Source organism: Lissotriton vulgaris, chromosome 7 (genome assembly GCF_964263255.1).
Source record: "Lissotriton vulgaris chromosome 7, aLisVul1.2, whole genome shotgun sequence".
Classification (NCBI taxonomy): domain Eukaryota; kingdom Metazoa; phylum Chordata; class Amphibia; order Caudata; family Salamandridae; genus Lissotriton; species Lissotriton vulgaris.
In genome coordinates, this window is record NC_141695.1 from 1436354919 (window position 1) to 1436379888 (window position 24970).

Consider the following 24970-nt stretch of genomic DNA (forward strand, 5'->3'; position numbering starts at 1 on the left):
AACGTGGAGTTGAATATTCTGGTAAGGTGGGTAGCAATATTGTCTGCAGCTACAAGTCATTGAAGGGGGTCATGAGTACATAGAAGAACCTGACTTGGCTGCTTGGATTTGGGCTATTACTTGATTAATGGTCATTGCTGAGAACGTAGAGAATGTAGAATGGCTTAGATTTGGATCGTATTGACTTGTTCCTTCCTGTTTAAATGTATTAATTTACCCTAGCCGGCTCCAAGATCCCCCCTTTTAATGTTTGCAGACGATACCCTCATCCTTTCGAAGACTAGGCAGGGACTTCAAAGAGCACTTGGTTTGAGGAGTTTTGTGAGGACCATGATCTCTCTGTACACATGGACACAACCAAATACATGGTCCTACAAAACAAAAAGAATCCTGTGGGTATAGTCAAAATGAATGGGGATATATTGGAGCAAACTGAGACATTTTCATATCTAGGAGTCAACATTGATAATCACCTGGAAGCCCCAAATAGATTTGCTTACGATCAAGCATGCACAATTGTCTGGGCCACTCCAGAAGGAGCATAGGTTATCTTACACCAAACCAATGACGCCCCTGTTGCAAATCTATAACACCAAAACTATTGCTGCAATACTTTATGGGGCAGAGTTGTGGGGTTATGCGAATCTGGACAACTTGGGGGTGTCCCAGAACAAGTTTCCCAGGTCTATAAACGGCCTTCCGCAATCTACCCCGTTATTACCCCTGTATTTGGATCTTGGCTGCCAGTTGATCAGTGATGTTGCTCACTACAGGCCAATAGCCTTTTGGAGGAGGTTTTCGGTCACTCCTGAATTATCATGCTGTGCATTGGCCCTACTTAAAGTAAGAGATCTAGATGTCTCCAGGAAAATCCCTTGGCTAAGGACTGTTAAAAATATATTTTGTGAGATGTGTTTGAGTCGTCTTTGGACAGCACCTGCCGAAAGCACTTTTCCACCCAAATCTGAGCTCAAGACAGCGTACTGGAACATGTTGGCCTCAAAGCGATTCTCATCCAATATTAAACCCTTACTAACAAATACATTCCTTGATGCCAAGTATGAGGCCTCCTATGAGAGTTATTGGGATCTAATTACTTCCACAAGGGATAGGAAACTGTACCATCAGTTCAGGGTGGGATCGCTACCAACAAATGCTTTTATGAACAAATGGTGTACCACCAATTGCAGTATTTGTCCCTTTTGTGAGGATATGAAGATATCAGAGCTACATATCTTTTTTGTATGTCCTTTGTATTATAAACCAAGGTCTAGTTGGTTGAAACCCATTTCTCTAAACTTAGGAACTAGGTCTAGCAGCGATGCTTTTAGGATCCTGAAATCATCCCTGGAGGGTCCTGTTATCGCTGTTGCAAAGTTTTTGGGCTGGGTTTGGGTGATATGCTGGAAACACAAAACGACTGGCTGACATCTATTTGTTTAGGTGTTGTAGTATTATCTAGCACTTTGCACTTGCACCATACTGTATAAATAGTAATTGTGGTTATGAAATTTTTAAATGTTCTGTCAAAATTGTATTTATTATTTTAAATATTTGTCATATCATGAAGTTGCAGGGCGATTGTTATTTCAGAAAACGGGCACGTGGATATCCTCCGATTTTTATTGTTCTGTATTGTATACAACTTTTATGATTTTTCTCAAAATCGAAATACATTTTTTGACTGACTGACTGTATTAATTTAATCAAACTTATTGTAGACTTGGACTACTCTATCAAGATAAAAGTTAGCCAGCATATTACAGAAAGCCTGACTGCTATTAATCTGATTATTACTGGGAACAGAAGATAAGATTTAGAGATTACCTGGAATAGTTCTTATCCATTTCTGGACGATTGGATCCTAAAAGTGGCCCAGTCAGAGGCATCCCTGATGCAACATAGGTGGGCCTAAATATTTCCTGTACTCTCTGAATTTCCTGTTCATAGAGGCAGTACTGATACCACCTTGAGCCGAGCCTTTCCTCCTGTGCAGAGGATACAGGACTTTATGCATTGCTTCCATAATTTCGGGAAGTTGCTTGGATTCCAGTCCTATGCATCTTACGCCTGCTTGCTCTGCAGGCCTCTTGCATCCACCTGGTCACACATGCCCACTGTCCTATGAGGGCCATTTAGGGGTTTCTTTGCAGGCAGTGGTTCCAGCACAGAAAATAATCTGTCAGACGCCATAGTTCTCTCTAGAGACACTGCATCGGAGCTTACCTATTAGGGCATTGAGGGGAACCCCAGCTACCCGTAGTAAGTCAAGTCAAGTCAAGTCAAAGAATTTATATAGCGCACTACATACCCAGAGGGTCTCAAGGCGCTTAGGGAGGGGAGGAGGATTACTTGTCAAATATCCACGTTTTAAGTTGCTTTCTGACTGCTAGGTGGTTCTGGGTAAGGCGAAGGTAAGTGGGGAGTGAGTTCCATGTTTTAGCAGCCAGGTATGAAAAGGATCTGCCTCCCATGGTGGTCTTGTTGATGCGAGGTACAGTGGCGAGGGCTTGGTTGGAAGAACGTAGTTGGCGGGAGGGGGTGTAGAAGGACAGTCGTGAGTTGAGGCATTCTGGTCCGATGTCGTAGAGTGATTTGTGTGCGTGGGTTAGCAGTCGGAAAGTGATCCTCTTATTGACGGGTAGCCAGTGGAGGTCTTTCAGGTGACCAGAGATGTGTTCGTTGCGCGGGATGTCTAATATGATCCTGGCTGAGGCGTTTTGGATTCGTTGGAGTTTCTTCTGGAGTTTAGCGGTAGTGCCTGCGTAGAGGGTGTTTCCGTAGTCCAGTCGGCTCGTGACCAGAGCATGGGTGACTGTTTTTCTGGTTTCGGTGGGGATCCAGCGAAATGTTTTTTTGAGCATGCGAAGAATGTTGAAGCAGGATGAGGATACGGCGCTGACTTGTCTGTTCATTGAGAGTGAAGAATCCAGGATAACGCCTAGGTTCCATGCGTGGGCTGTCGGGATGGGTGCTTTTCCAAGGGCTTCCGGCCACCAAGAGTCGTCCCATGCAGAGGGGGAAGTACCTAAGATGAGGACTTCTGTTTTATCTGAGTTCAGTTTCAGACGGCTGTGTTTCATCCATTCTGCAACTTCTTTCATTCCTTCGTGTAGGTTAGTTTTGGCGGTGCTGGGGTCATTGGTGAGAGAAAGGATCAGTTGGGTGTCATCCGCGTAAGAGATGATGTTGAGGTTGTGTTGGCGGGCGATGGTCGCGAGGGGGCTCATGTATACGTTGAAGAGGGTGGGACTGAGTGAGGATCCTTGTGGTACGCCACAGATGACTTCAGTGGCCTCGGACTTGAATGGTGGAAGGCGGACTCTCTGGGTTCTTCCGGTGAGGAACGAGGTGATCCATTCAAGTGCTTTTCCTTGTATTCCGATGTTTCTGATGCGTTGTAAAAGGGTGCTGTGGCAGACTGTGTCGAAGGCTGCAGAGAGGTCGAGGAGGATGAGGGCGACTGTGTCTCCATTATCCAGTAGAGTTCGAATGTCGTCTGTTGCTGCGATGAGGGCGGTCTCAGTGCTGTGTTTTGCTCGGAAGCCGGACTGTGAGGAGTCGAGGGATTTGTTGGCTTCGAGGAAAGCGGCGAGCTGGTTGTTGACAGCTTTCTCGATTACTTTGGCCGGGAATGGAAGGAGCGAAATGGGGCGGTAATTTTTGAGTTCGGTGGGGTCCGCTGTGGGTTTTTTCAGAAGGGCGGTGAGTTCAGCGTGTTTCCAGCTTTCCAGGAAGGTGGCGGAGTTGAAGGAGCAGTTGATGACGTCTCGGAGGTGCGGTGCTATGACGGAGTCTGCTTTGTTGAAGATCTGGTGAGGACATGGGTCTGTGGGGGATCCTGAGTGGATGGAGTTCATCAGGCGGATGGTGTCCTCAGTGGAGATTGGGTTCCAGTCGTTAAGGTTGTTCAAGGGGGGAGAATGTTCAGCATATGGTTGGGTGGGTTGGTCTCCGAGTTGGTTGTCGAAGCTGTTGTGGATGTCTGCAATTTTGTTGTGGAAGAATGAGGCTAGGGAGTCGCAGAGGGCTTGAGAGGGGGTGATGTCGTTGGTGTTGGCCGAGGGATTGGTAAATTCCTTGACGATGTTGAAAAGTTCCTTGCTGTTGTGGGCGTTGTTGTCAAGTCGATCCTTGAATGCTGTTTTCTTGGCCTTTCGGATTAATTGGTGGTGTGTGCGGGTGGCGTTTTTGAAGGCGTCCTTGGTGCTAGTGGTTGGGTCTTTTTTCCACGCCTTTTCAAGGGAGCGGCAGAGTTTCTTGGACTTTTTAAGATCATCGTTGAACCATGAGGCCTTCTTGCTGCCAGGTTTGCTTTGACGTTTTTTCAGTGGTGCTAAGGTGTCGGCGGTGTTGGATAACCATAGGGTGAAGTTGGCGGCGGCTTGGTTTGGGTTAGAAGAGTGGGCTGGGGTGTTTAGAAGGAGCGATGAGGAGATCTGGTCGATGGTGATTTTGTTCCAGTTTCTTTGCAGGGTTGGTTGGAGGTGGTTGGTGGGTTTTGGCTTGTTGTAGGTGAAGTGAACGCAGCTGTGGTCAGTCCAGAGGAGATCTGTAGTGTGGCTGAAGGAGACATGATTGCTGGAGGTGAAGATGGGGTCGAGTGTGTGACCTGCGATGTGAGTGGGGGAAGTGACCAGTTGTTTAAGTCCGAGGTTGGCGAGGTTGTCCAAGAGGGTTGTGGTGTTGCGGTCGTTGATCTTTTCAAGGTGAAAGTTGAGGTCTCCCAGAAGGATGTAGTCTTTGGAGGGGAGCGCGTGTGGAGTGATGAAGTCCGTGATGTCTTCACTGAATTTTGCGCGGGGTCCTGGTGGTCTGTAGAGGAGGGTGCCTCTGAGTGTGGTCTTGGGGTCGATGTGGATCTGGAAGTGAAGGTGTTCGGAGTTGGCGAGGTTGGCGTCAGAGCTGGTTGAGATGCGGATTGATTTTTTTATGGACGATAGCGATTCCTCCTCCTGTGTGGCCGGTACGGTCCTTGCGTGTGATCTTATAATCTTCAGGGATGGCAATGGTGATGTCTGGGGCGGAGGAAGCGTTCATCCATGTTTCTGTTAGGAAGGCGACGTCTGGGGAGATGGTGTCTAGTAGATTCCATAGGTCAATGGCGTGCCTGTGGACCGATCGGGTGTTGAGAAGGATGCATTGTAGGTGGTTGGGGTCGGGAATCTGTGGCGTGGTCGTAGCGGAGATGTTGTCGGTGCCGATGAATTTGCAGGAGTAGCAAGAGAAAGGTCCATGGGTGTGTCCAGGAGCGGCTTGGACGCAGTTCGGGGCGCGACCGGGGTTAAGGGCTAGGATGGTGGCGGCATCGTAGGTAATGCGGGAGGGCTGGGCAGCTCGAGGGGCAGGGGGTCTGGCGCTGGGCGCGGTCCAGGCGCGGACGGGCGTAGACGGGCTTACCTTTGGCGCACCTTCGGCGCGGATTGGGCGCGAACGCTGCGCGTGAACTCTGCGCGCGGGAACTACTGTCATATATGGATGGTGGGGAGGGGGAGGGGCGAGGGAGGATCCGATGGGAGGCGGGTGCGTGGTGGAGGGGGCGGGCTCAGGGCAAGACAACAACAACACAGCAAATGGCGGCTGCAACGCGAGTGCAGACCGGGTTGGGGGGAGATGCAGAGGTAATTGGCAAAATTATTTTAAAACAATTATAACACAGTGAACAAATACAGGAACAATCGAGCGCACAAGCAGGCAGGCACGTTAAAGCGCTAAGTGAGGCCAGCAGCGCTATGCAGGCCAACGTGAAGATACAGTGGAGCAAGCAATTTCAGGCGATAGGAAAGCTCAGCAGCGCAAAGCACACGATACCAGGCAGCTTTGAGTAGGAGGCAGCGAGGGCAGAAGGGAGCGACCGTTCCCAACGTAGTCGAGGCGATCAAGGTAATGATTGATGCCTCATCCTTGGAGGGAAGGGCCCCTCTGGAGATCAGATACTCTGGTCTTCAGCAGCACAGGGTTTGCACAGCAATCTGCTCAACGATTTGCCTAGCTCTAAAAGTATTCCTCCCTTTCCTTCGTAATCAGTCATTTCACATCTTACCATCAGAAGAAAGCTCTGTCAGCATTTGAAAAGTTTCACATCATGGTTTTGAAGGCAACATTGCAGACTGGATTCTAATTTCTGGTTGTTTTAGCAGTCTGACGAGTAGTGTTAATGGCAGGTAGGTTTATGATATATGCTGTCAGAGGCTTTTGTCATCTAACTGCATTAGTATGAGCATTGCGTGGCTTGTAGTTAGTGATATAGCTGATAGTTGCACTTTGTCTTGATGCTCTACATTATCCATATACTTGTCTTTTTGATCATTGTGGCATGGTAGGAGGTACAGCTATTATTCGCACAACAAGTGGTGAGTGTGTGGTGATCAGTCTCATTTGTTCCTCTGCATGTTTGTTTATATGTTGTTAGTGCTGTTGTGAGCCCAACCATGTGAAATCTGAGCTTTGTTCCGTCTAATATTTCCATGCTTAAAGGTTCACATAGAAATGTTCTCCTTAAAAGAAGATTCTGAATGTTGCTTTGAGTTTGAGTGTTGGCTGTCCTCGGGTGACCCACTAAGCCTCAGCTTGCAGCTGCAACGAAAGCCTTTGAGACCGCGGTGATCAAGGTGGTGTTTTTTTTTTGTTGCAATGTTGCTATAAAGTGATCCTCTTCTTTTGTTTGCTCTCATATCCAGACAAAGAAGGAGCTGAACGACTCTCCAAGACGGTGGATGAAGCCTGCTTGCTGTTAGCGGAATACAATGGTCGGCTGGCTGCTGAACTAGATGACCGGCGACAACTTGCAAAAATGCTTTTAGAATACACTCAAAGCCAGAAGGATATCCTGCTGGAAAAAGAGAAGAAACTAGAAGTGAGTATGTTTCTGATGTGTTACAGAGCCTGCTTGGTACATTTCATTGATGCTATATAAATGTGAGTGCCCTTCCGTTGAAGTCACTTTGGCACATCAGCGTCTAAGTTCATGACCTTTGGTAGCTTGCTTCTTCCAAGTTACAGTCTTGACTGTGAGAAATGTATAGGCATTTTTAGCGGTAGGTTAAATTAAATGAACAGGAGAGATGTGGCACGATGAATTCTCCATTCTTCCTTGATATTGTGAAGTTCCAAATATTAAAGCAGCACTTTTGTCTGAAGTTTGTAAGCTGCGATCAGCTTATAAATTATGCTTTTTTTGTCCAGAGCAGGATGTACACAATGAAGCATGACAAATCCTCAAACAGGAGTTGTAACTGTAAAAAGGGATTTTGTGAAGTGGCATAGCCTAAGCTTAGCAAATAGGGGATTTTAGATAAGCTTGAAACCGCATGTAGGAGTATGGCCTGTTTAGAGTATAACGCACAGTGTCCTAGAGCAAGACATTTATGTGAGCCTGGGGAAGTGAAAACATAGTTGGGATTAGAGACACCCAATGATAAGATGCCAAAATGATTGGCAAAATCAATACTACAGCTTAATTTGAATTGTTTGAACCTATAAAACAAAAATGAGGAGAAATGGAAAGCAGTTTGCAGCCTCAGATGTGGAGTTGAAGCGAGAAATAGAAAACTAGACACCGAAGCAATCAGAAAATAGCTTAAATATTTCAGTACCTTAAAATATACAGATACTCCAAGACCTGTTGGGAGAAGTAAATCATATAACATAATGAATAGAGGGAAGATGGAATAGCTGAAACAAGGTTGGCTAAAGAGTAAAAAGTTACAGGAAGAACTATATTAAAACTAACAATTTGGTTTTGAGCTGACTGAGTTGGTGAGTGGAGAAAACCACAAACAATGATGGAAAGAAAAGTTTGAAATATTATTGTCAAGAAATTGAAAAATAGTAACAGAGCTAAAAGGCCCGAAAACGGTGAAAAGAGTAATGGGGATAGACTCCTGCATGCGTTGTGGGGACCCCGTTGTAGAAGGAAGAGCAATGTCTAAGTACTTATGCAGTAGACACAGGAAGATATTTTTGTAGGGATATGAATGAATCCAGGGTAGAACAAGGTCCTGGCTCACAGGTGTTTGGAAATGGTGAGAAACTCCATCCATAACCATACATCTCCTGCTGCCTGTGACTGTGCGTGGCTAATTGAGGTGTTACTCCGTGGTTGGTGCCTTCAGTTCTGAGAAGAGTATTTGAAACTGAAATCACAAAATAAAGTGAAAGAATGGGTGGCCTGGTGCCATGTTCAAAAAAAGGGAATTGTTTTTAATAGGAAGCGCAGGCGAAATATGCCTATGCTTGGGATACTTTTACCAAATTGAGAACAGTCTGTTGGAGGCATGTGTGGCTATAGATTCGCATGCTTTGCATATTCCTGCCATCCAGTGTTGGGTCTGGATGTGTCCATATGTTTTTCTTTGAAGAATTCTTTCGAGTCTCGTGGGAGAGTGACTCCTCCTCTTGGTGATCATGCGCACGGACATCGACTCCATTGTTAAATTGTTTTATTTCCGCCTTCTGGTTCGGGCATGTGTGCCTGCACTCCGGTTCAACACCGTCCCGGTGCTCTTTTCTGTTTGTTCACCTTGTCGGTATGTATTTTTTGCATTTCCCATTTTAGCCTATCTGGGTATGTATATATCTATCGCCGAGTGGCATCAACCGCAGTCCCTACAGGACTTCACGCTTCGGGTCCTTCTTCAGTCTCCATCTAGTTTTCCAGAGAATGCCCTGCAGGTAATGAAACAGACACCCTTCCCTTGTGTCCTCAATGCCACTCAAAGTAATCCCAGGACTGATTTACACCAGATCTGTAATCTGTGCTTGTCACCAGAACACAGAAAAGCAGATTGCGACGACTGACGCTCCTTCTGCTCCAAGAACATCCTTCGAGACAATTGCGCAAGTCTGTTTGAGATGTTGCAGATGAGCATAGAGGATACTCCAGACCTTATTGGGCTTGACGATGTTGATGCGGACCGGCAACACCCTCAACTGAAAAAACAACTGAAGCCTCTAGCACTTCTGTCTTGGAACGCCAGCCGGCACCTACGTGGCCCTCGGTGACAAGCCGATCATCACCGTTGACATTCACTGCTTTGACACCGGGCAAAGCTTCGATATCAAAACCTGGGTCGGACCCGAGATCCTCGAAGCAGATATCCATCCCATAAACCGACAGGCCAGTGGAGCCCGTCCTACATCGACTCAGAGAGCAACTGGATGCCAGAAAGAAACATTTCACACCCAGCTTCTAACCAGCCTTATCTTTGCCACATCTTATACACTCATTCCTCCACCACCCAAAAGACTGCTGTCTTTTCAGGAGGTATTGGATTTCCTGGTGCCACCGAAACACAGTAAGAAGACAGACAAGGCCAGCAGCCCTGAGGCATACTGAGGAGATCTGTTAAGACCCTATTAGGGCTAAGGGTATAGCTCCCAGGGTGGACAAGAAGTACAAGGCTTCCCCTTGTGTTCACATTTACAGCTGGGCCAACTTCCACCAGATTCTCTTATCACCACTGCTCGCAAGCTAGCAGGATGGGGCAGAGAGATAAATAACGGTGATGGATCAAGCCCTGATCTTTGGACTGGGTAAGAGTGGTCTGTTTAACTCAGACACTCTGTTCATCACCACCCCCTTTTTGTAAATCGTTTTTGGCCACTATAGGTGTGGCAGGGTATACTCAGACATGAGTCCCTTTCTCACTGCTCCATCAGGATTCAAGCAAGCCGGGCCGAAGAAGGCTGAAATGCCAGAAACCGGTCTCCGGTAGCTTGTCTCTTTTCTGGTGAAGAATTGGCTTGGTAGTTTAGTCTGCCCTGTTCCCATGATGCACTGGGCCAGGGACAGACTGATTTGCATATAGCCAGGTTCTGAGCTGGGATGGGTCAGTGAGATAAATAACGGTGATGGATCAAGCCCTGATCTTTGGACTCGGTAAGAGTGGTCTGTTTAACTCAGACACTCTGTTCATCACCACCCCCTTTTTGTAAATCGTTTTTGGCCACTATAGGTGTGGCAGGGTATACTCAGACATGAGTCCCTTTCTCACTGCTCCATCAGGATTCAAGCAAGCCGGGCCGAAGAAGGCTGAAATGCCAGAAACCGGTCCCCGGTAGCTTGTCTCCTTTCTGGTGAAGAATTGGCTTGGTAGTTTAGTCTGCCCTGTTCCCATGATGCACTGGGCCAGGGACAGACTGATTTGCATATAGCCAGGTTCTGAGCTGGGATGGGGCAGTGAGATAAATAACGGTGATGGATCAAGCCCTGATCTTTGGACTGGGTAAGAGTGGTCTGTTTAACTCAGATACTCTGTTCATCACCACCCCCTTTTTGTAAATCGCCTTATAAAGAAAGGAAGTGAATAGATGCAGAGGAGAAAAGGGTTGCAGCACAATCTGCCAGTCATTGGCGTATTGCTAACTCGATGGACCTGCTTTCGCATAACGATTGTGCTCACTGGGATGAGATGGAGCATCTTCTCCAATATTTCCCAGATGAGCTCTAGTCTGGGACAAGAACTGTCTTGGAAGGCAAGTTAATATCAAATATTTCAATCCGCTGTACCTTAGACACTCTAGACACTGCAGCTAGAGGTATAAACACTAGCCTCTTACTCAGATGGCATGCATGGCACATTTCTGGTTTCAAACCAGAGGTTCAACAGAATGTGCTCAACCTACCATTTGACAAAGATCATCTGGTTGGTCCTCATTTAGACCAAACATTGGATTAAAATATGGAAGACACAAAGACTGCAAAAGCAATGGGGTCCCTCCAAACATCTGCTCCCTTTGACTCATTACACTGTCCCCAGCTACTGTGGAGGTTCCAAAGCAGCCGCTTCTGACAAATCTACCCTGCATCACTGCAACCAGGATCAACATACTTCCCCCTCAAGTTTATTTCAGAGGGTCCTACAGAGGTAACCATGCCATAGGCAGAGGCAAGGGTACTGCCCCACGCAGAGCAGCACCCACCACCATGCACTGACTTCCCTTCCCTCTCCTACCTCCTGACCATATACCATTTTTCCGAGTTCGCTTACAACATTTTGTACCGACATGGCAAACAAACCGTTCTATTAGACCTGTGGGTGTTGAACATTATCCAACATGGGTATTGTCTGGAGCTCATGTCACACCTCCCATCATTCCACCTTTCAGTCAACCTCTGCTTACCGGTCTACTACGAGAGCAAGGATTGCAACGCCTGCTCCGCCTTCACCCCGAAGACACTCTGGGTTAGATCTGCTCCATTGCTTAGGGTTCACCATCAATTTCACCAAGTATCACCTTCAACCTCCTACAGGTTCAACCATATCTAGGGACTATTCTAAACACATAAGTAGGACTAGCATATCTCAGTCATGCAAGAATCCAGTTTTCTTGCAAAGCATTGGTATCCCAGTCCCAAACAAATCATCAACTCATAGTGACAAGTCATGTGTCTCTTAGATATTATGGCGCCCTGCATTGCCATTGTACATCAAGCACGACAACACATGAGTCCATTGCAAGAATGCTTAGCTCAACAGTAGTCTGTCATAGGGTTATTTACAGGATCTAGTATTGATAGGCCGCCACACACATCACACTCTGCAGTGGTAGAACACCAACAACCTATTACAACGGCTGCCTTTCCTTGACCTTATTCCCCACATCACTGTCACAACGGACAAGTCCATGAGTGGAAGCTCCACCTCAAGCCTTCCTCCCCCACTTCCATGGAGGGGAAATGCCCCAAATAGATCTGTTCACAACCCCGACAACCCCAAATGCTCAAACTTCGCCTCCAGGTTCCACACCCACTATCCAAGGGCAAGAGGCATTGGATACATTGGTCAGGGATGTTTCTTGTACAATAGCTCGGGCAACACACTCTCTCACTAATACTAGTGGCTTTCACATGGGCCCATCGGCCCTGGTTCACAACTTTTTTGGACCTTGGTGTAGTTTCCCATGAGAAGCTGACCAACAGACCAGTCCTCACTCAGAACCATGGAGAAGTCAGGCACCCAGAACCCAATGCTGTCAACCTGACATTGTGGCTTCTGAGTTCATAGAATTTGGTTACCTCAACCAGCTGCCTGAATGTATGACTATTCTTAAAGAAGCCCGTAGGCCTACCACTCGAGCATGCTAGCTCATTAGAAAAGATGTGTCTGTTATTGTCACTCAAAACAAATAGTTTCTTTTAATGCCATGGTACAGAACATTTTGCAGCGTGAATCTTTCTGAATTCACTATGCTGTACATTATTCCGCGGTCTAGTGGTTGGGTCCGGAATCGTAGTCCTTTTTTTTTTTTTTTTATTCGTAGCCCAGGTGGGCGCTGACACCCCACCTTTTGGTGTACTTCCTGTGACATTGGCACGCTTCCTGCGGAAGCTCCCACCTTTGGGTGCCATCTTCAGATTCTTTTTTCCGCAGTTGGGTCTGAATCGTCACCGAGAGGCTCCAGAGTTTTTGGAGGAATGAAGGAGAAAAAGGTGAAATTTTCACAGAAAAGATTGGAGAAGATACCAAGGAACAAGATCACCAAGCCGGGACGACAAAGAAGGGGGAGAACTTCGAGATCTTCGACGTCCAATGGAGAATGCACACACAGGGGGCCCCTTGAGCGCAGGAATGGACAAAACACCCTTTAAATTCTATCGGAACTGCCACCACAAATACACGCAGAAGGACCAGCACCCGGTCTGCAACCTCTGCTTACCGGTCTACTACGAGAGCAAGGATCGCCTTCACCCCGAAGACACTCTGGGTTAGAGAGAGACAGAGAGCCAACTACCCAATGCAAGGCAAGGGCCAACCTCCGTCGCTTCGGGACCTTCGCCTCTCCAGCGACGAAGAGGACAACATCGCTGAGGGAGCAGATGACTACACGGTCGTAGAAACTGATAAGAAGGCATCTAAAGAGGTAGGAGAGACGTCGACCCCTAAAACCCTGACAGACTCTCGAAAGCCCGATGAGGACTCTCAAACACAGAGTCTAAGTCCTTGAAGGGAGCACTTGCGCCGAAAACCTCGACGGCCGCAGCTGCATCCAAGAACAGACAGCCCAGCTGTCCCCGAAAAGGACTTCGAAGGAGAAGGACCCGAAGGTCGCTTCGACGTCGACGACTAAGTCGAAGAGATCGTCCGAAACGCTCGACGCCGAGCATGCCGCTGAGATGGAGAGGAAAAAGAGAAGGCTCGAGGCCGAAATGGAGAACATCCTGCAAAGGAAGAAAGAGTTCGACGAGAAAAGGAAAAGGTTCACGATTCCTTCGAAACCGCCAACGACGATCGTCAAAATAGAAGAGGAAGAGGAGTTAAACGCCGAAGAGTTGCCGAAAACTCCGGAGCCCCAGGAACACCTCGAGGAAGAGGGCCTATACTATGAGGAAGAAGGCGACGATGACCAGCAAACAACTTTCGGCTCGGCATCCTCGATGAAACAAGACCTGGAATGGCAGGACATCGACTCAGAAAATCCGGAAGAGCCCGTGGAGATTTATCCTTCGAGGCCTTCGCCACCAGACGACATTGGTGCCTATAACATGGTCATCAAGAACGCGGCAGCGGCCTATGGAGTCAAATTGGAGGAGGAAAAACCAAAGGCATGTTTCCTTTTAGAGACCCTGCTCCCCACTCAAATGAAGAGTCAGTTCCTCCCCATGCTTCCGAGTGAGGGAGGGAGGCTTTCAAAGATCCAGCAACCTGCAGGTCTGTCACACCTAGGCCGGAGAAAAAATACAAACAACTCCTCTCAGGATCCTCCCTACATCCATGGATCCGTCACGGACGGCGGACTCCATTATTGCGGCAACAGCCAGAAAGAGGACAAATGTACCAACAACGTCAGGCCCACCTCAAGACAAAGAAAGTAGGAGAATGGACCTGACTGGGAGAAAGATAGAGAGAAATGCAGTACGCCCTACTGAACAGACACCAGCACCAACATTGGGACGAGATGGGGCAACTGCTCACGCACCTCCCAGAGGAATACCAGCAAAGGGCATCACATCTCGTGGAAGAGGGGAAAAATATTGCAAATGCTTGCCTGCACATTCCCATGAACAGGCAGCACAAACATCTACTAAGATTTACCATCAACAAAGAACACTACCAGTTCACAGCCCTAGCCTTCGGACTAAAGTCCGCACCAAGGGTGTTCACCAAATGTCTCGCACCCGTGGCAGCGTACCTGCGCAGGGAAGGGATTCATGTATACCCTTACCTCTACGACTGGCTAATAAAAGCAAGTTCACACAGAACATGCAAGGAACACGCACAGCGGGTCACACAGACCCTGACGGACCTGGGATTCTCCATACACTGAGAAAAATCCTCAATGGAACCAGAGCAAGTGAAGATCTTAGTGGGGGCACAGATCAACACCATACAGCGCAAGGTGTTCCCCAGCGACAAGAGAACACTGGCCCTGCTGAAGGAGACACGTCGTTACCAGAAGGGGCGAGCTCTGACAGTGAGGACAGCGAGCAAGATCATGGCGATGATGGCATCCTGCATACACCTGGTCCCCAATATATGGCTCCACATGATACCATTTCAGGAATGGCTGCAACAGCAATGGTCACAGGCTACAGGAAGTTTGGAAGATCTAGTGGTTGTAAAGCACGCAGTGCAGGAGATGATTACGTGGTGGAACATGGAGACCATAACGAGGGGGAAGCCCTTAACACCACCAACCCCAACTGTGACCATCACCACAGACGTATCAAAGAAGGGATGGGGAGCACACATGAACAAACTCAAAGTGAGGGGTCTGTGGACTCCAGCAGATGCGGTCACACACATCAACTACCTGGAACTGAAGACCGTGTTCCTCACCCTGAAGGCATTCCAGAAACAACTGTACAACCAAAGAGTGTTGATACAAACAGACAACACAACAACAATGTTCTACATCAACAAACAGGGAGGAACACAATCAGTCGCACTGTCCAACCTAGCGCAGGAAATATGGAAATGGGCCATCCCACTCAATTTCATTTCAAAAGTCTTTATTTCGATAAACATTTATAAAATGAATGAATGAATGAATTGTGTCTTATACCGCGCTAACTTAGCCCAATGGGCCCAAAGACTCAGATAATAAAACAAATATTTCAGTAGGGTTAAAAGAGACCCATTACAGAGCATAGAAGATAATTAATACATAGTCCAATTTAGGTAAAACATCCCAGGAATTTTGCAGCAAATAGACTATCCTTCACACACAGTAAAAATAATTAAATAATAATTTAGTTCAATTAAATAAAATGTTTTGTACATACAAGCTTCCATTGTACACATTAAAATCTAGATAAAATTATTTTTTTTTAAAAGAAACTCCAGATAGAATATATATACAGTAGGAGGCTAAAATAATCAACTTGGACATGTTTTCCTCATGCATATCCCCCATGACCAGTGTAAAAACTTAGCAACTGCAATAACCACCGGCTGGTTGGTGTCATTTTTAAGGATCCTTAAAGCCTCACAGCCTGTTTGGAGACTAAGCTGTGTACAAATAGGTTTCAATCAGATCCGTCTAGGAACTTTGTAGTCGGGACAAATAAATAAAATGTGCCCAATGTTCTCCTTTTGGGTGGGGCAGAAAGGACAGGTGGGGACAAGTCCTTCTCTCCATTCAGAGACGAAGGAGTTTGTTGGTAGGGTTCCCACCCTGAATTGATGGTATCTCTTTCTAGCCTCTGGGACAGTAATATAATCCCAATAGCCTTCATACACAGGTGAGTGTTTAAGTTCCAAAAAATCTGCAGTCGGTGATCGACCAATGGTGGAACCAAATCTCTTCTTTGTGAACAGGCTCCAATAGAGATCTCCTATGGTTTTTCTGGGGGAAAGATGTTACCTGTAGGATCCTCCCATAAACTGACCAAACCCATGGCAGAATAGATAGATTTAACCTCCCGCAACCAATGGATTTTGTGGGCCTTATCCGCATTTCTAACATCTAGGAAGGCCTGCGCATACTGGGAGAGTTCTGGGGTAACCCACAATCTCCTCCAGTACGGCACCGGTCTGTAGCGGGCCTTATCCTCCAGGCGCTGATAGCCCATATCGTAGAAAAGGGGAGTCAACGGGGTTGATGCCGGTAGGCCTATGACCCCGTGAAGAAACTTGTTTTGGGCCCATATCAGGTGACCAAGCTTGCTGAAACCCCTCAGTTCCGCCCCATATAAAATTGCTGTGGCTATTTTAGCTTCATATATTTTCAAAACGGGCAGTATTGGCCTTGTGTGGGAAAGAAATACTTCCTTAGTTAAAGCTCCTGTTAGTTGAGCGTGCTTAGTAACAAGCTGAGCCATGTGTCGTTTCCAATTAATTTGGAGGCAAGGGTAATTCCCCAAGTACGAAAACACCTGAGTCTGATCTAACCTGACCCCACTCATTGCCACATTACCTCTAACGTATTTGGACTTGTGAAGTGCCATAAACTTGGTCTTGCTAACATTTACTACAAGTCCATGGTCCTTGAGGTAGACCTCAAACACATCTATGGCCTGTTGAAGGCCCGGTTGCGTTTTAGAAATCAGGAGTATCTCACCTGCGAACATCAACAGGGGGATCAGCTTACCGTCCAGCTTTGGAGCGTCGGTTGGTTGATTCGCAAAATAGCTGATCACCCTGTTGATGTATAATGAGAAAAGGGTTAGGGCTAGTACGCACCCGTGGCGTACTCCCCTCGCTATTGGAAATTTATCTGTAACATTTCCTTGCTGGTTCCATCTAATTTGGGCAAAATTGTCCTCGTGTAACTTCTTAAGGAAGGACAAAATACTAGGTGGCATGCCCTGTTCTGCAAAAACTGCCCACATTTTTTCTCGAGGCACCAAATCGAACGCCGATTTAAGGTCGACGAACGCCGCGAATAGCATACCACTCCCAAGGACTACCACCCGCCAATAAATTAAAAGAAATCTAAAAACTTGATCTATAGTACTTGTATGACTGCGGAATCCTGCCTGGAGAGGAGACAGTACTTCTTCCTCCTCAATCCAGCCTTGGATTCTTTGCAGGATAAGCCTTGCAACCACCTTCTGGATACAATCTATCAAACTGATAGGCCTGTAGTTACCCGGATCAGAGCGCTCCCCCTTCTTGAAGATCGGTATGATCTCCGCACCCTTCCAGGTAATTGGTATAGGCGAACCATTGGCAATACCATTTGCTAAAGATTGAATGTATGGTACCCAAAGCTCTTTGTCATGCATAAAAAGGTCGGCTGAAATAGAATCCAGCCCAGGTGCTCTGCCCTTGGGGATGGAATTCAATACCTTTCCCACCTCTATTTTCTCGAAGTGTAAAGGAACTATACCCAAGTTAGAAAACACAGGAGCCTCTATAACTTCCGTAATCAATTCTTGGGATGCAAACTGAGTGGCATAATGAGACACCCAGAGGTCGGGCGAAACATGGTTGATTGGTTCGCCCCTTTGAATCCCCCTACCCCACTTGACCATGTCCCAAAAGGTACACATCGAGCTTTCCCTACTTGCGCAATACAGCTCCCTCCAATATTCCTCGTCCCAAGCATGTTTGGCATCGTATTGTGCTTTTTTGTAAAGTGCACGAGCACTTTTAGTTCTAGCTCTATCTTTAGTTTTTATTACTACAGCAAGAGCTTTGTATGCAGTCCTGCATGACTTCCCATACCACTGATCTTCCTTCTTAACCGGCCTATTTGGCTTAAAAGGGCCCTTTTTAATTTAAAAAAAAGCCTTACGTTTATTAAAAAAATCTGTGTGGATCGGATTTAGATCTGCCGCAACCCCCTCCTGATTCATACGTTTTTGGAGATCACACGTTGCCTGGATGGTCAGTTCTCTCATTGCTGCTAACGTGGCCTCACTCTAAGAACAATTAGCCCACCTAATACGCCTGGCATGGTTTGTTAGAATGATGTAAACGCTATCAGGGGGGATTTCCTCTCTTGAGGACTTCCATAAAATAAATGTGAGGATGAGAGGATCATGGTCACTTTCGACCCTTTCTATAACCACCATGTCCTTCAAATTGGACCAGTTCTCTATGTTGGTGAGTATATAGTCAATGCTGCATTTTCGTAGACCATTATTAAAAGTAAAAGCCCCATTTTTGTCGGAAGCTGATCTACCGTTAATTGCTCGTAACCCTTGTCCAACACAGAGGACCTTGAGCTGTAAAGCGGCCTCCGTCCATTTTTTAATTGGAGAAAGTGTTAACTGAGGGATATTCCATATGCTATCTTCTTCCAAGGTGAGGTCCACATCATTTCCATCCAGCGGCTCAAAGCAGCAATTGAAATCTCCCCCTACTATAGTGTTACCTCTATTGGAATAAAACTCAAGGAGGGTTTCCAGTTCTTCAACAGTTTTAGACGCCCCCCCCCCCCCCCCCCCCCCCCCCCCCCTGCATGCCCCTTGAATAAACATTAAAAACAAAGAGATCACTGCAATCTGAGCCATGGATTTGGATTACCAATATTTCACTACTTTTGGAGTCTAATTAGATCACTCTGTATCTACTATCTTGTCCGACCCACGTTAAGAGGCCCCCTTTTTCTCTTCCTCGATGGCTTGGAGTCGCCAAAACACTAAAACTAAGGAATCATGGTCTGTACTCCGGAGCATGCAACCAAGTTTCCTGAAGGAGTACTAAATCACTCCCATGACCATAATAAACATATTTTTGACTTGACTTGACTTGACTAAATCACTCCCATCAAGAAAAGTCAGCCAATCTGTTGAAGTCTCCTTACTCTTGAAGCCTGCCACATTCCATGAGACCAGTGATGTTAAATTATGGTCTACAACTCTCTCTGGAGAATCAACTGATCCCACTACCACAATTTCCCCAACCTCTCTAGTTCCCAATGACTCTATTTCTCTGAGGGGAATAGTAGTAACTCTATCACCTATGGATGTGGTGCTATCTATCACTAAAAATGGAACAGAACCCTGTAAGCCAAGTTCAGTAGGCGAGCGCGCTCTACGATCGTCAACTGGACTGGCTATTCCCTGTTCTGGGTTTTTCCCGCCGCAAAGTCAGTCATTAGTATCCATGAACTTAATGCCTCATATCTGTTACTCAATGGAACAGAACTTCTGGAATGTACTATCTGGGTGCTATGTTCTCTCTCACTATTAACTCCAGTATTGAGAGGTGGATAGAAAAACCCCAATGGGAGTACATTAACATAGTCGTAGCGAATCCTAGCTGATCCTGCCTGCTTCAAAATATGGTCAACCAGTATGGGGCATCCAAAACTCACAATAACACAATCACCCTTCAGGATCTTCTTGGTTTTTCCCACCCATGGTACCCTTCTCACCATTTTAAAGTTGTTAAACAAATGTTCACCTAACACTGTTTTAACACTCAAGAAGTGGAGGGCCTCATTTTTAATTGTGGTCCAGTGTTCCTTTCTACCATCCTGTGTTTTCTGGACATTTGCCAAAATTATCGAATATGGACATGCTTCCGGAGTGAGATGCAGCGATCTTTCACGTGAACAAGCCTGTGCTGGAGGACTTATTCTCCCCACAGGGCCCCTCGGACCTGACTTAGCTCCTAGGTTAGCTCCTGCGGCTATAGATGGAATGTTTGGTGCTACAACTTGGGGTACTGGAATCATCCTAGAATCCACCAGGTCAGTAACTGTAGTTGTGAGTGCACTCAAGGAATGCACTTCAGGTGGAGTAGACCCAAGCATTGTTACTCTTTGGTGTGCAATATATTTTTCAATAATATTTAATCTACTGTCTATTTGCTCTAATTTGACCATTACTGGAGAGATAAATAGCCTCAATCGTTCGTCCATAAGCCTCATAAACTCAGACATCTTGCCCCCATGATGTTTTCTACATTTTGCGCATCATGCTCAAAACCTCCTTGTACCCTGCCTTCTGTAACCTGGTTTGTGACATTTTCATCCTGTCTACCCAGCCCAGATGCATAATTTTTATTCCTAGGCTGTTTTGCTTGTTGCCGACTACCTTTAGGGGCATTGCTAGCCTTTCTTTTCCCTGATAGGGCTTTGCTACTAATGGCTGATGTGGCCCGTAGCTGCCTAGTGCGTGTAACTGGGGGAGAGGGTGGTGGACTAGGTACAGGAGATGAGTCAGAGGAGATAGACAAACTTTAATCTAAAATTGACCCATTTGGAAACGGAGGGAGGACCCAGGGGGAGCAACAGTACATGTAGACGACTCAATGGTTATTATCGGGAGAAGAGTTTGGCAAGATGGATCCTAGGATAACCTTCTTTCTACAAGTTCGATTTCCTTAGCCACAACAGATTCTGCACGTTTAAAAAATGCATCCAAAGTCCCCACCCCCCCCAGCACACTTTTGAAATAGATTTGGCCATATCAATATGATATGCCTAAAATGCATCAAAAAAGTCCCGTACACAAATATAGACTGCAATCCCAAGAAGTAACCAAATCAAGGAAATGTCTTGCACCTTACTTTTGGATTGCCTGAAATTTTCAGTCCAAGAAGTAAGGCCTCTTCTGGCCCCTGATGGCCACAGATGGTTCGCCCTTTGCCCAGGCTAAGCCCGGCGCGTCCCAAGCGCGTTCCCACGACGCGGGGAGCAAGGGCAATTTAAAGCGCCTCCAGGCGCGAGAGATGATGTGGGCGGCTTCTGCCGCTAGGCACCCTGGGGAGCGTAGTCCTCCTCTCGGTGGCCGCTATGGTTCTAGGCGCGGCGGCGGGAGGACAAGAGAGCCAACAGGACGAGCAGCGTCAGTATCCCACGGAGCCAGTAAGTGGATTTGCGAAATGCCCCAAACAATGTTCCACTCAAAATAGACCTGCTAGCCATACACCTACCAGGGAAGGACAATGTGGAAGCAGACTGGCTCAGCAGACAGACTTCAGCATCCCACGAGTGGGAGCTCAATGCACAAGAAACACAAAGGCTATTCAGGAGGTGGGGAACACCGACAATAGACCTATTTGCAACACACCAAAATGCAGACTCTTCGCATCCAGGCAACCAGAGGAGCGATCCCAGAGGAATGCCCTATGGATAAGCTGGTCGAAGACATTTGCCTGCGCTTTTTCCCCCGATACCGCTGATACACAGAGCACTCAACAAGTGCAGAACCAGCAACATGACACTGATCCTGGTGGCACCCCAGTGGGCTAGCCAGACATGATACTCAAAGATAATGGAAATGGCACAGGGACCACCCCACAAGTTCGGGAAAATGAAAGACTTACTCGCTATGCAAAACGGAGAAGTACTACACCCAGAGCCAGAGAGCCTCAGCCTAGCAGCATGGCTCCTGAAAACATAGTTTGCACACCAAAGGTTACCTGAGAGCACCCTGCGAGTGCTACGGGAGGCAAGGAGACCTAGCACACAAAGGTGCTATGTGGCAAAATGGAAGAGGTTCACACAATTGTGCAGCAAGAAGAAGCTACACAAGAAGATGACTAGGGAATCAACGGTGCTAAGATATCTCAAGCACCTGCTGAAAGCAAAACTATGTTCATCCTCGCTAAGAGTACACCTAGCAGCGATAGTAGCCTACACAAGAGGAGAGACAGGAAAGAGCTTCTTTACATCACAGATAGTAAAGAGATTTCTGGAAGAGGCAAAAAGGATCGCACCACCTAATAGGAGACCGGCATGGAACCTTAATTTAGTCCTAACAGAGCTCATGAAAGCGCCCTTTGAACCCATCCATAAGGCCTCCCTACAAATGCTGACTGAAAATAGCCTTTCTGGTGGCAATCACCTCGCTGCGCAGGGTAAGCGAACTACAAGCGCTAACACTACAAGAACCCTACATTCAAATACACAATGATTGGGTGGTAATGAGAACTGACCACACTTTATGCCAAAGGTGGTGTCAAGGTTCCACATGAACCAAACAGTACAAATACCAAGCTTCTTTCAGAAACCGTCCACAAGCGCAGAGAGGGCACTACACACCCTGGATGCTAGAAGAGCAGTAATGCACTACATAGAAAGAACTAAAGAGCACAGGAAAACAAAGCAGTTCTTAGTGTCCTACGCAAGCAGTTTCCAGGGTAGACCTGTAACAAAGGGAACCATCGCACGATGGATCGCACAGACTATACAATTCTGCCACAAACAGGCAGGCCAAGAACTAGAAGAAAGGAGCAACAACAGCCTTCCTGGCTAACACACCCATTCAAGAGATGTGCCTGGCGGCAACATGGGCTTCAGTGCACACGTTCACTAAGCACTACTGTGTGGATATACAAATAAACAAGGAAGCACAAGTAGGACAGAAGGTGCTTCAACATATATTCAACAACCAACGCTCATCTTCCACCCAGCCGCCACAAACATAACAAACCGCTTCAAAGTCTATGCACAGCATAGTGAATTCAGAAAGATTCACGCTGCAAAACAAATAGTTTCTTACCTGTCCTGTGTAGTTTTGCAGCCTGAAGATCTTTCTGGATTCACTAGCGAATCCACCCACCTGCGCCAGAAAGATGAGGCAGGAAAACAAGGTGAAAATACAAGGTCAATATAGAAAAGAGACACCTTAAAAGGACAAAGCGGTAAAATCACTTTCTGGAGGAAGAAATAGAAAACATTGCCAAAGGATTCACAAACAGAACACAAAAACAAGAAAAAAGAATCCAAAGATGGAAGTACTCCAAAAGGTGGGACGTCGACGCCCACCTGGGCTACGAAAAAAGAAAGAAAAGACTACGATTCCGGACCCAACCACTAAACCGCGGAATAATGCACAGCATAGTGAATCCAGAAAGATCTTCAAGCTGCAAAACTACACCGACAGGTAAGAAACTATTAGTGGTCTGTTACTGGCTTCATTTAAAACGCTCTGGGCTAGCACTCACCCCATAAGGTTACATCTTGCTGCAGTAGCTGCGTACCGACAAAATAGGCAACATGTTTTTATTCAAAGTATCAGTCATTTAAGCTTTTATGGAGCTGCTTTAGAGAATAATTCTACCACTGGTTCCACCTGCACCCTCATGGAATCTTAACTTTGTTCTTACATGACTCGTGGGCCCCCCATTTGAGCCCCTGCATACCTGCCCCCTTAAATTTCTCTTGGAAGGTGGCATTTTTAATTGCGATTACCTCACTTAGACTTGATATTGAATTCCAGGTTTTAAACTTGGAAGAGCCTTTATTCCAGCTATTCTACAACAGGGTGGTCCTCCGCACCAACCCCAGATTTCTTCCAAAAAAGGTGTCTCTCACTTTCATCTCAATTATTTGAGTTACTGCACCCCCCGCCCCCTTGACCCCCAATTATACTTTATGGTGGAGAAGGTAATCCATACATTAGATGTCAAATGATCCCTTATGTACTACATTGATAGGACAGAAACTTTTAGAAAAGCTAAACAATTATTTGTTTTTTTTCACCACCTCCTAAAGGAAAGCCTATATCCAAATCAGGTATTGCCAGATGAATAGTTAAGCGCATTCAGACATGTTACGATAAAGCCAAAATAACTTTACCTACATCTCCTAGAGCAGACTCTACTCGATAATGAGCATCTATGGATTTCCTAGGAAACATTACAATAGCTGACATATGCAAAGCAGCTACGTGGTCTACGCCACACACTTTCACTAAACATTATTGTGTGGAAGTTCTAACACTCCAACAAGCTAATGTAGGTCAGGCAGTGCTGTGTACACTTTTCCGAATAACTGAAGCACCCACAGACTAGCCACTGCTTCTGAGGAAGACTGCATTTCAGTCTATGCATAGCATGTGTATCTTGAGCCACAAATACCTCAAACTAAATGTTATGTACCCTGTAAGGATCTGTTCGTAGCATACAGTGCTGTAGATGCACATGCGCCCACCCTGCTCCCAGGTTACTTTTTGGCTGTTGCAGTTTTGTTTCTCTTTGTATGAATGGACATCCCTTTACTTACACATACTTCAGCTTCCATTCCCACACGCCCGCGGGAAAACCATCTAACAATGGAGTTGATGCCCATGCGCATTATAACCAAGAGCAGTCACTCTAGCTCGAGACTAAAAAGACTTCTTCGAAGAAAAACTACTTGCATACATCCTGACCCAACAAATGGCAGGAGTATGCAAGCATGGGAATCTACAGCACTGCATGCCACAAACAGATGCTTACAGGGTAATTAACATATTTGTTCTTCTTCAGAGGGTATTCATTGTAGTCTTATTCACTGAATAATCCCACCCACGCATGGGATCTTGGAATTCTTTTATTTATAAAGCGCATGTTTTCAAGAAAGATCACTATTACTTTTAGATGTACACAGAATCACAAAGTAAAACATAGGGACCCGAAAATGACTGTCACAAACCTTTTTTTATAGGAAAGGTGTGAATAATGGGTCCCATGTAGCTATTTAGGCAGAAGTCTAAAAAGCTTGGGATAAAACGACTCTGCTTCTTTAAGGCACAGCGCGCCTTCAGAGTCTTAACAGGCCCTGTACATGGCTAACAAGCCAGTTCCTATTTTACAAAGATGATGAATCAAATGAAAACTGAAAGCAGTGACCTTTGCCCCTTCTCTAGGAGAGAGTGTTTCTTATATCTATAGTTAACATTTCCTGGAGGAGAACCTTCTCCTTCAGGGGATCTTCATTGTAAGTCATCTGCACTGAACAGAACAGCAAGCCCATCTATAAAAGAAGAAGAGTCAACAAAAAAAGACCTGCAGTGCACTAGTTAGATTCCGAAAGAGGCTTGTCCCACTTGGGCATCTGCTCTGGAATCTGTTAGGGAGCTCAGCAAGTGCACATCCTTCGCTGAAAATTTGTGTATTACGACTTTTGCGTTACTCTACAAAGGGTACTTTCCCACTCATGGATGAACTTGGGTCAATGCACCAACGAATGTGAAAGACCGGTTATTGTAGACCCGCAAACACTACTCAGTATGTAATTGATATAGAAATAAGTTAAAAGTATTTACTACTACAGTAACAATCTGTTTCTCAGTTCATTCCAAAACAACTACACAGAATATTATAAAGACTGCAACTAGACACATCACAAAAATAATGAGAAT

General features: G+C 46.2%; 1 protein-coding gene across 3 annotated transcripts in view; it reads left to right on the forward strand.

Moving 5' to 3' along the window:
* Nucleotides 1-24970, forward strand: part of RPRD1B (regulation of nuclear pre-mRNA domain containing 1B) — a 271887-nt gene that overhangs the window by 220862 nt on the left and 26055 nt on the right. For all 3 annotated transcript variants that reach the window (XM_086932237.1, XM_086932236.1, XM_086932238.1), the window contains one exon: nucleotides 6681-6856. In XM_086932237.1, coding sequence (XP_086788363.1) covers nucleotides 6681-6856 — 176 coding nt within the window. The remainder of the gene's footprint in view (nucleotides 1-6680; nucleotides 6857-24970) is intronic.